Source organism: Schistocerca serialis, chromosome 8 (genome assembly GCF_023864345.2).
Source record: "Schistocerca serialis cubense isolate TAMUIC-IGC-003099 chromosome 8, iqSchSeri2.2, whole genome shotgun sequence".
NCBI lineage: Eukaryota > Metazoa > Arthropoda > Insecta > Orthoptera > Acrididae > Schistocerca > Schistocerca serialis.
In genome coordinates, this window is record NC_064645.1 from 386,999,012 (window position 1) to 387,011,636 (window position 12,625).

The 12,625-nt window shown below is 43.6% G+C and overlaps 1 protein-coding gene across 1 annotated transcript in view; it reads left to right on the forward strand.

Annotated features, from left to right (window-relative positions):
- LOC126417028 (CD151 antigen-like) overlaps positions 1 to 12,625 on the forward strand; it is a 212,838-nt gene that overhangs the window by 168,700 nt on the left and 31,513 nt on the right. The window contains exon 4 of the mRNA XM_050084919.1: positions 1,094 to 1,147. Coding sequence (XP_049940876.1) covers positions 1,094 to 1,147 — 54 coding nt within the window. The remainder of the gene's footprint in view (positions 1 to 1,093; positions 1,148 to 12,625) is intronic.

A 12,625-nucleotide genomic window follows, 5' to 3' on the forward strand; every position in this document is an offset into this window, starting at 1 on the left:
TTCATTCTGAAGTGACTCTTCGCGTCTAACAAAATCTTATTAAAAGGAATCCTTCTCCACATCAGTTTAAGGAGTGTAATGTCACAAATCGAAGTTTAATGTGTATTTAATAAAGGAATTAAGCTGCATGAGGGCTACCAGTATTTTACTTATATTAGTATTAACTTTAAGGAATTTGTTTGAATGTATGTAAATGTGACAGCATCCATACTCGAGCCCATCATTTTTTCCACAAACCTGTCTACAATCCAACCTAAATAAAATATTAAGATAATTCTCATTTTACTGTTCCATCTCAGATGCACATTTTTAATTATATTACACTTTTTCAGCACTATTGATGATCTTCAAATCTAATTACCTGCATCAGTAACCCATCTTGTCTACTCCGAACCACATATCAGAGTGCTCAGATTTAAGTAGTTGCATCAGCAACCCGTTTTATCCAATCAGAACTACATATTAGGGTACTCTGATATGTGGGTTTGAGTAGACAAGACGGATTGCTGATGTAAATCATCTGGAGGCGATTGAGAATGATAAAAACACGTAATCAAATTGAAAATGTGCAACTGAGACGGAACAATAAATACAAACTATTTTATTGTCTTAACAGTTGCTGAATCTTTCAAGACGATTATTCGGCTATAGTCAAAATAAAACAAATGAAATTTTGACGAATTTTAAAATCTCTGAGAACTGACGTGTAAAGTATCTCATCTTAAAAAAAATTGTGCTCATTCCAAAGCTAGTCTTTGGTTAATCGACATACACATTGTAAATATCACTATAACTGCAGTTTACTATAGTTACATTACGCAAACACATAGGAGTGGAACGCTATGTTTAATATGTCTTATCCTGCCCGTTTGTAGATCCTAGCAGCTTGTAATGGCAAGTTCTGAACTCCCTGTGCAGTGCTGTACTATGTACGAGGGTAACGTTGAAACTCTGACGTTCTAAAACAGCAAAAATTCCAGTTCACGAGACCACAAATATGATTTTATTTTGTGTTCATAATGTGTTGCTGCATTCGCGTTGATAATAGGAGTCTGTCACTAATGCTCCATTTTTATTTTTGTTTTTGTTTTAGACGACTAATTCCGGAAGTCCTATCAGCGTAGTCTCCAGGGCGTTCAGCGGAACGGTAAGTAAAATTAAAACAGCTTTTCTAATCGTTTGCGTATCAGAAGTCGGTCGATGTTTAATGCGAGAAAATGAGAATTGTGCAGCAGACTGACCACTAATTGGTCGCTTTAGTAAGCCTCGCCCGACTTACATTTTTGTTGTGATAAATATGTTATCCATCAATTCTGCCTTATTTCTTCTCAAGTTTTGTGTGATAGATTCACCAAAACCCCACATCCCAAGAAGTGCAAGAGATTCTGTACTGGCCATGTGCAGTGGCGGACTCTAGCCACATTACTTTGTAGGAGTTTTTGCTTCATTTGCCGTTATACACTAATGTTGGCAGTGTGTCCTCAAGGCAGTAATTCGAGGTGAAATGTTGTTTTTCTGACACAAAACGTGGTGATGCGTTACTTCTTAGTAAAAATATTTTTAATTTCTTTGAAATATAATATGTGAGGAGTTGTTCCACGATTTTCGCTTATCGTCTGGCGGACAGGGAGCTACCCAGCTTCCCTCACTGGTCACATTACTGGAGAAGAAGCCGTCTTCTACTCTTATCACAACACGTACTTCTCACTCAGAGGGACATTTATTCGCCACTGCAATTTGGAACAAGAGTTTTTGAGCGCAATAGTTGAACGTGGTATCCTCTGTTCTTTTTAAATTTATTTCTTTGGTTTTCTTTTGCTGGAAACAATACAATCATTACAATTACTTATTAAGATTAGCAGTGGCGGTTGAATTTAAGTATATAGCCATTTATAGGTAGACGAAATTACAAATCTCTGTATCTTGTGTATCAGCAAAGTATATCCGCTTCTTGTAGGTAAAGTGCTGTTAAACAGTTCACTTACAGGATTTTCTCAGTCATTAGTGTTTTAATATTTTTTGACTAGGAAACGCATATTTTTGCGAAGTTTTTGCAGAGTTTATTTTAGTGTGGAGCATATTTAGAACATCGCAGGACGAAATAATAAATATATCCATCGTCCACTTGATGTTCGCTGCATGTGGAAGAGTCTGTCACTCCAGTCCCATTGAGATGCGCAAGGAAACATGCGTGTCCCTAGCTTTCACGAATAACTAATGTCATATCGGTCCACAGCTTGTGGTCTTGCAGTAGCGTTCTCGCTTCCCGGGTTCGATTCCCGGCGGGGTCAGGAATTTTCACCTGCCCCGAGATGACTGGGTGTTGTTTCGTCTTCATCATCATCACTCATCCCCATTACGGTCGGAAGAAGGCAACGGAAAAAAAGCTCCATTATGTCCCTGCATAGTACGGTGGTGCGGGTCTCCCGCATCGTGCCCCCACGCTCTGTCAAGAAGCATTGGACTCCATTTCCAGTGTCATATGGCTCCTCGGAAGAGTCTTCTGCCTGACTGCGGTGTCCTATGTCTTCGTTATGCTACAGATGAAAACAAGGTCTTTCCCCAGCTCATACGGAAATAAGTGATCGTTGGCTGCGTATGATATCGTCCAAGGTTTGAGGTGCTGAATTAACAAGGACTTCGAACGCTAAATACAGTGGTGCAAGAAGTTATCGTTTGAAATGAATTCGCATTATGGATGTCATTCGATAGTTATTGATGAATCTTCACTGCTCAGTATGCTATTAACTGAACATAGTCATTACTCTACATTTAACTCAGCTATCGCACTTCCTGTCATTACGCTTTACAAAATTGACCCGTAGTATCAAACATTAATAACGGACCACCAGTGCTTACGATGCTTCACTAAATCTGATTGGTTGGTTGGTTGATTCAGGGGAGAGAGACCAAACAGCGAGGTCATCCGTCACATCGGATTAGGGAGTGATGGGGAAAGAAGTAGGCCGTGCCCTTGCAAAGAACCGTCCCGGAATTTGCCTGAAGCGATTTAGGGAAATCACGGGAAACCTAAATCAGGATGACCGGAAGCGGGTTTGAATGCGAGTCCAGTGCGCTAACCATTGCGCCATCTCGCTCAGTCTAAAATTGATACGGCACCTCTTACATCAGAGAACAGCTGAATAAGTCGACATATAACTTCGCAGACTGTTAAATAAAATATTCACAGTGTTATAATAAATCTTGAACCGCCACACAGTTTTCCTAAGCAGTCTTATGTGTTCAAAAATGGTTCAAATGGCTCTGAGCACTATGCGACTTAACTGCTGAGGTCATCAGTCGCCTAGAACTTAGAACTAATTAAACCTAACTAACCTAAGGACATCACACACATCCATGCCCGAGGCAGGATTCGAACCTGCGACCGCAGCGGTCGCTCGGCTCCAGACTGTAGCGCCTAGAACCGCACGGCCACTCCGGCTGGCAGTCTTATGTGTGATTAGCTCGTGGCCCCAAGTGCCAGTCACTGATATTATAACATAAAGATCACTGTGTTTTATGAAAAATGAAACATGTTGTGATTACTAAAGTTCTTTTGGATGTTTTAGAGTGCCTTTGTATAAAATGCTATAATTACGAAAACCAACTTTTCGACCGTATCACAACGGCTTCCCTCGGGGCAAGACTGGTTTTGGTGGCGGAAAGGCGACTCTATTTATTGCAGACAATCAGTGTCAATACGTCATATCTGGAGAGGCGATTGAAGTTATTAAGCAGCCTGACAACTTCAGCAGAGAGGGCGGCTGCAAACTTCCGACGTCCTGGCTGCCGGCTGTCCCAGTCCAACGGGCCGCGAGCTGTTGTGGGGAAGCAGACTCACCGGACACTTACGCCGCCGCACGGACCAGACAGCTAGCTGTAGGGGAACTGTCAGTGCATTTCCGCGCGATGATTTTCAAACTGTACCCAGTCACTGAGAAGCCAGCTAGCCCACGAACAGCTCCTTTCCTACCTTCCTCCTTCTGTCACGACTAGCCTGTTATATTCTAGGGCCAATAAAGTTTCGAAAATATGATGTCTTGATACCGATCATCTGCAATAAATAGAGCCTCCTTTCATCCAGTCTTGCCTCGAGGGAGGCCGTTGTGTTACTGTCGAAACGTTGGTTTTAGGTTTATGATTACAGTATTTTATGCAATGACGTGGAAAACAGGCAGAAAAATTTTAATAATCATGACACCGGCCGCGCAAGACTACGTAGAAATGAAGCGGGTTGAATGAACTTGCAAGACGTATCAGTCGCTTCTTTTATCTTTGCATTTTACGAATATGTACTTATATTGCGGGTATTTTGTTTCAGTTATTGGCAGTTTAAGCTTCTGAAAATTTTATATACACGTAATTGCGTCTGAGGTCTGGAATACTGATTTCATTGCAGAATCTCTCCCCTGTAATATCTGCTATAGCCCTGTGTTCTTTGAATGCTTGGTACCTTCATTATATGTTACCAATGTTGGGGGAAGTCTTACAGGTGACATAATGTGCTGAAATTTACAACTCAAATAGTGACTGCACTAAGAGTGACTGGTAGAAAAAAGCGCACAAAGTTGTCACAATCTGCAACTCTGTTATAAGAAATCGTGTGAGAGCGCAGAAATTTATCAATACAAAGGGTTTTTCGAAACTCGACGGCAGAACTTCAGCAGTGGATCCCTCACACAAGAAGAAAAAAATAACGCTATGTCAACATGGGTTCGTAAATGCATAGTTACTCGAGCATGCTACTGTTACGCAGTGCATGCTGACAAGTGCTTTTCGCTAGAGAAAAATATACGATACCGGTTAAAAGTGTTACACAAGTAATCAAGTTATGAATCAGTGTGATATGGGCCCGAATATCTTTCAGAATGCGCATATGAAGTCGGTGAGCGCAAGCTAAATTTGTAGCTCCTGGCATATCCGTAGTAAGTAGTTGTGGTGTGCATTCTCCTCTGAAGTGACTAGCGACGTTAACACGTATCCGTAGCCATTATCGAAGGTATGCATGGGGTAGCTTGTAATTGCCTGTGCTCTTAGTCTGCAGTCTGGAAATGTACACCAACCAAGAGCTCGCGACAATGAATTACATGCAAGGTTTAGCGCGTGGCAATGTATTGCAGGCACGTCACTTGTACAGTGGCGCTAACCGTTGCACAGATTACCACACCTAAAGATGCTTGAAGGAATTCTTCGGCTTGTCTGTGAATACGAGAATGTCACTCGTCCACAGGGGGTCGCCAACACCTACAACACGATAGGATAATGAAAGCCTACTCAGGACTGTGGAGGAATGTCCTGGAATCAGCACAAGGCGTGCTGTATCCATACCATCTGGAGCGTGTGCAAGCCTTGGCTTCTGCGTACCGAGCGAGGTGGCGCAGTAGCTAGCACACTGGACTCGCATTCGGGAGGACGTCGGCTCAATCCCGTGTCCGGCCATCCTGGTTTGGGTTTTCCGTGATTTCCCTAAATCGCTCCAGGCAAATGCCGGGATGGTTCCTTCGAAAGGGCACAGCCGACTTCCTTCCCCGTCCCTTCCTAATCCGATGAGACCGATGACCTCGCTGTCTGCTCTCCTCCCCCAAAACAACCCAACCCCTTGGCTTCTGCGGATTATCCTCCAAGGATGACCTTCTCCTAATGGTTCTTCATCTACATCTACAGCTACATCTATACTCCGCAAGCCACCTGAATGTGTGTGGCGGAGGGTGCCTTGAGTACCTCTATCGGTTCTCCCGTCTATTCCAGTTTCGTATTGTTCGTGGAAATAAAGATTGTCGGTATGCCTCTGTGTGGGCTCTAATCTCTCTGATTTTAACCTCATGGTCTCTTCGCGAGATATACCTAGGAGGGAGGAATATACTGCTTGACTCATCGGTGAAGGTATGTTCTCGAAACTTCAACAAAAGCCCGTACCGAGCTACGAAGCGTCTCTCTTGCAGAGTCTTCCACTGGAGTCTATCTGTCATCCCCGTAACACTTTCGCGATTAGTAAGTGATCCTGTAACGAAGCGCGCTGCTCTCCGTTGGATCTTCTCTGTCTCTTCTATCAACCCTATCTGGTACGGATCCCACACCGGTGAGCAGTATTCAAGCAGTGGGCAAACAAGTGTACTGTAACCTACTTCCTTTGTTTTCGAATTGCATTTCCTTAGGATTCTTCCAATGAATCTCAGCCTGGCATCTGCTTTACCGCCGATTAATTTTGTATAGTCATTCCATTTTAGACCACTTCTAAAGGATCGCTCAAGGCAGGTAGTGGTCATAACGTTCTGCGACAATGTGGCTAAAATCGTCTGCTCAACAGGCTGGGAGTAGTCCCAGATAATTTATTGAATTAACTGCGTCCAGTTGCTGACCTGCTATATTGTAGCTAAATGATAAAGGATCTTTCTTTCTATGTATTCGCAGCACATTACACTTGTCTATATTGAGATTCAATTGCCATTCTCTGCACCATGCGTCAATTCGTTGCAGATCCTCCTACATTTCAGTACAATTTTCCATTGTTACAACCTCTCGATATACTACAGCATCATCCGCAAAAAGCCTCAGTGAACTTCCGATGTTATCCACGAGGTCATTTATATATATTGTGAATAGCAACGGTCCTACGACACTCCCCTGCGGCACACCTGAAATCACTCTTACTTCGGAAGACTTCTCTCCACTGAGAATGACATGTTGCGTTCTGTTATCTAGGAACTCTTCAATACAATCACACAATTGGTATGATAGTCCATATACTCTTACTTTGTTCATTAAACGACTGTGGGGAACTGTATGAAACGCCTTGCGGAAGTCAAGAAACACGGCATCTACGTGGGAACCCGTGTCTATGGCCCTCTGAGTCTCGTGGACGAATAGCGCCAGCTGGGTTTCACACGATCGTATTTTTCGAAACCCATGCTGATTCCTACAGAGTAGATTTCTTGTCATTATACTCAATTCTGCGCATCTGTTCGACGTCCCTTCTTGAAAACGTGGGTTCCTGCAGCAATGTGTTGTGACGCCCAGCTTTGCAGCTGTTGCTGTAGTCGCAGAGAGGCGACTTTGACAAGATACGGAATCCAGAATTTGCCTAACCAGCACGTATGGGCCGACACAAATCGCCATGAAACCATCCAATCGTCTCTCCACCTGAGGTTCTCCGTCAACAACTGGCTAGCCACTGTCGACGATTTTTTGTTTGGACCTATGTCCTCCAGGGAGACTTACTGGGCAGAACTACAGAGATTTCTTGCGTACTATATTGCCTGAGTACTTTAAGACATGCCACTTGCATCCCGTTGACAACTGTATATCATGCATGATGGTACTCTAACTCATTTCAGTCTAACTTTTTATACCAGGGATTCACAGTCATTTTCAATCATCAACTTTCTCTTCCGAATGCGAAAATATTTTGTTAACACCCACCTACTTAGGGAGAAATGATCATAATAATAAAATAATAGAAATCAGAGATCGAGCGGTAAGATTTAGGTGTTCCTTTTTCCCACGCGCCATCCAAGAGTGGAATGGTAGAGAAGTAGTATGAAAATGGTTAGATGAACCCACTGGCAGCCACTTCAGTGTGAATTGCAGAGTAACTACGTAGATTTATATGTAGATGACGAACTTTATAAATGGCATCATATTTATGCCAGTGACTGTAATACTTTATTTCACGATTGTAATTTCGGTCTCAGGCCTTTACGAAGTGCAGATTTTTGTGGCTTTACGCCATGTCAACTTAAAATTAGCTGACAGAGTTATATGTCGTTGTCATTACTATTAAATACATTCGTCACACTGTTACATATTGCGAGCACACGTATCCATAAGTCATAAAACAACATAGTCTCTACACACTCACGTTCGTTAGTCCATGTTAGTGATGGACTGACGAACATGAGTGAAATAAAGAAAGTGTTACTCTCACTGTCGTAAGTATGATGTCTTTTATATCATTCCAGTCTGCTTGCCCAGATGAAGCTGAATGCACATTTTCATGAATATTGGATATATAGAGGTGGACCGATTACTTGGCCACCCCGTTCGCCTGAGTTAAACGCCCTGGCATTTCACCGGTGGGGCCACGAAAAATATTTCGTGTTTTCGATTGCTGTTGTGGGTGAACCGTCTCTCCATGTACGCACTGCGGCAACCTTTGAAACACGAGGCATTTTTGATCGTGTGCGGAATTCAATGAGGCGACGAACCAAGGCCTGTATTCGGGAGGGGGCAGATCACTTCGAACATTTCCTCTGATACGCACCCAGAGTGTATTAGCTGGCGTTACAGATGTACAGTGCACTTTTGTTAGAACTGAAAGTCGAATAAATCTTTAATCAAGCATTTCCTTGCGCATTTTGACACAGCATTTTTTTCTTCTTGTTCTATGAGGACCCCATTCCTGAAGTTGTGCCTTCGAGTTTTGAAATACCCTGTACATATTTGCGAAATATTTACAGCTAATCGCATGTCTTGCTTCTCAGACTCCATAGTTACCCTGTACATATTTGCGAAATATTTACAGCTAATCGCATGTCTTGCTTCTCAGCCTCCATAGTTTACGGCCTTCGTAATGCCATCTTAGATATTCTCGGTGAGAAATGCGTCATTGACATCTGTCCGCCATAATCTAGGCCGTGCGGAGGTTCGAGTCCTCCCAAGGTCATGGATGTGTGTGTTATCCTCAGCGTAAGTTAGTTTAAGTTAGATAAAGTAGTGTGTAAGCCAAGGGACCGATGGCCTCTGCAGTTTGGTCCCATAGGAACTTACCAAAAAATTTCGAAATTTTCTCATAATCTAGGCAGTCGGTGCCGTCTCCCTCCTCCCTCTTGGGTGCACCTCCACAATTTCTGCGGCCACCTGTTACTAAGCATTCGTTCTAAATGGCGATACCGTAATATTACCTGTCTATCGCAGTAGTTTCCAGTCTGTTCGCTTCCAATCACATAATTTTTCTGGTTTCTTAACTCCCAATGTTGTCTAATCTTGAGACTGAGCAGTCTCGAGTAACCAATTTTCGGAGCATAACACTTGCCTTTTCTTCTCTTCACTACTTCCTAAGAAACCCACATATACATGTGCTTTCCACTAATGTTTTGTATATAAATTTTATAGTTTTTTGTAATATTCTTGCGCGAAAAATACATACGTGGATCAATTTATTAATATTTACGATGAAATTTTTGTACTGAAAGATTTCGGACGTCCAGTACCTTCCTATTGGGTTTCAGATTGTTAACTGTCGATTTCTTCTAGCTAAGGTGTCATAGGTGGATAAACAAATGTTGTGTAGCCTGTTGAGCAGACGATTTTAGCCACATTATCCCAGAACGTTATGACCACCACCTGCCTTGAGATTGACTGCCCCGGTGCGATTGCGGGCAGCTGACACGGTAAGGGTGTATAAGCTGAGGAGAGGCAAGTGGCTACGAGAAGGCCACTTACACGTGCGGCTACGACAAAGGGCAGATGGTTATGGACCATCACTTGCGGACGAACGTCTCGGGAACGGCGAAACTGGTCCACTTTCTGCGTGCTGCTGTCGCCGCCATCTACGGAAAGTGGTTAAAGGACGGTACAATCATGAGCAGGGGACGAGGTGTTGAACGTCCACGACTGATTACAGAATGTGCGGGTCGCCCGCTCTGTGAAGCAGAACGACAGGCGATCTGCCGCAGGTATGACGACAGCGTACGGTACAGGTGTAGGCAAAAGTGTGTCGGAGGACACCGTTCAATGTACTTTGTCGAACATGGGACTCCGTAACAGACGACACCTACCTGTTCACATCTTGACGCAATGACATCATCAGTTACGATTGCAGTTGGCACGGGATGAACAAGACCAGACTGTGGGTAAAGGGAAACTTGTTGTCTGGTCGAAGGAATGACGTTTCTTGTTACGCTATGTCGACGGTCCTGTCCGGCTAGGCCGTCATCCAGGTGGATTTGAAGGGCTGCTCGAAACGAGCTTTGTGCCAGGAACGTACATCTATGCTGTGATGGCTTTAACCTGGGCTTCCAGGGGAACTGCGGTAGTAGCTGAAGACACGGTGACAGCTGTGAGCTGCGTGAACATTACTGCTAACCACCCGCTTCCCCTAATGCTTGAGGTATTCCCCAACGGCGGTGGCACCTTTCAGCTAACTGTTCGTGTCACAAGGTGGCTGCAGTGGTTTGAGGAGCATAATAACAAACTAAAGTAGCTGTCTCAGCATCAAATTCACCCGATTCAACCCAAAGGAACACCTCTGGAACGCGCCTTCAAACCACCGGCCCGTAATTTACGGAAATAGTGAGACACATGGGCGTAGACATCTGGTGCCACATAGATCCACAAACCTGCCAAGCAATGGCTGGATCTGTGCCGCGCAGAATAACTGCTTTATTTCGTTCCAAAGGTAGACAAACACGCTGTTCATCAGATGGTTTTCGCTCATCGGTGCGGGTCACGAATGCCACAATGGGCATCTGGTGAAGTTTATCGTCGAGGCGATATGGAAAACAGCAGTGGCACCAAATGCAAGAAAAAACATTTTTCCCTTGTTATTTACTTCACAGAAAACTCTAGTGTTAATTGACGAACTTGGGAGAAATTACTATGTAATCCACGTCTTATCCAAAACAATTTTGCGATCAAGAAAAGTTTAAAACTTTATATTATCATTTGCGTAACTTCCTTCTCAGTATACTACAGTAGATTTCCTTCTGTCCAACAGGGATCCAGTGTGTTTCTCATAATATAAACTGCTCATGCTTCTCTCATCCCCATCAGTTTCTAGTTTCTTGCTTCCATCTCCTCTCTTAATCGAAGCCTATTATTTCTCTCTGCTCTGACTTTCCAACTACTTCTCCACAGTGATTTCTTCTATAGTGTTGCCACATTAGATGCCGATTCTCACATTAGACAAAAACGTCAGCTAATCAGGAAACTGCTTAATACAATTTTAAAAAGACTTACATTTCTTAAATTACGTACAGTACATTCAATACTAGGAGGGCTGCTTGGAAAGTAAGGTCCAATCGGTCGTGAAATAAAAACCACAGTGAAAATCAATAATTTTTTGATCGCAACGGTTAGCCACACATTCCAGCTACCTTTGCAAATAGCCGTGGCGTTGTACAAACTTCCCAGTACCCTCGTCAAAGAAAGCAGCCGCCTGTGCTTTCCGCTAATTCTCTACGATGGTCCGCCTATCGTTGTTTGTGCCAAAGTGTTGTCTTCGTAGCCAGCAGTTCAGGTGAGCAGAGATGAACAACTGAGGGAGCCAATTAAGGGCTATATGGTGGGTGATCAGACACTTCCCATTGAAAACGCTGCAGGAGCGTCTTCATTGCCCCTGCAGAATGTGGCTGAAAATTGTCTCGAAGAAAGAAATGCATGACATTTATGTTATGTGGGCTGCATAACTTCAGGCAAAATCTCTCAGCAGATCCACATACTTCGTGGGAGACACTGTTGTTTCTGGCATGTCCACGTGATCACTTTGCGCTCTGAACTGAAAAGAGCGACGTGAAGCGATCAACAGGCACACTAAAGACACTGCCCAACACATCCGTGCAAAGTTCCATCGAATTTCCATAGTGGTTTCCATTTCGCGCCTAATCGGAGCTTACTTTCCGAATATGCCTCGTATTGTTATTATCATGATCACTATTATTGTCCTATAACGGGAGATCTAGTTTCTGTTTGAGGGCGTTGCTGCAGCGTATATGTGCCGTAACGTCAGTCCTATGACGGTATATAAGCACCGACATATAGGCAAGAGATTAGTGTGGCATTCGCGTCTTTCGGACATGCGTGCGGTGAACGCGGAAATATGAACTATGGCGACGTCATTACCAATGTGTCCAAACAGAACCAATGTGCTGTTATTCTTTTTTTGATTGCCGAAGAAACAACACGGGCTGACATCAAGGAGAATGAAAAATGTGTACGGTCCAGCATGTCTGTCGAAGACCACCGTTGTGGAATGCTGCTCCAACAGGTGCCGGTGCTTTATGATGATGCGCGTCCCCATGTCGCAAATGTCGTAGCGCAGAAGTTACGTCAACTCAAGTGGGAGACACTCGAGCACCCGTCCTATAGTTCTGATCTCTCTACATGCATTTATCACGCCTTTGGTGTCATAAAGCCTTAAATAGTCAATGGTTCCTGTCGCACGAGGATGTGCAACAGGCAGTTAGAAATTCTTCACGCAGCAGGACACGGTTTTTACCTACATGGTGCATATATGAGACGATTGCCTCAATGCTCAAGACGATTTTGCCTAATTGGCATACTGATTCTGGACTGTACGGATTTCGAACGGAAACTTTTTGATCGCCCGTTACATATTGTTAATGTACACTACTGGCCATTAAAATTGCTACACCAAGAAGAAATGCAGATGATAACAGGTATTCATTGGACAAATATATTATACTAGAACTGACATGTGATTACATTTTCACGCAGTTTGGATGCATAGATCCAGAGAAATCCGTACTCAGAACAACCACCTCTGACCGTAATAACGGCCTTGATACGCCCGGACATTGAGTCAAACAAAGCTTGGATGACGTGTACAGGTACAGCTGCCCATGCAGCTTCAACACGATACCACAGTTCATCAAGAGTAGTGACTGGC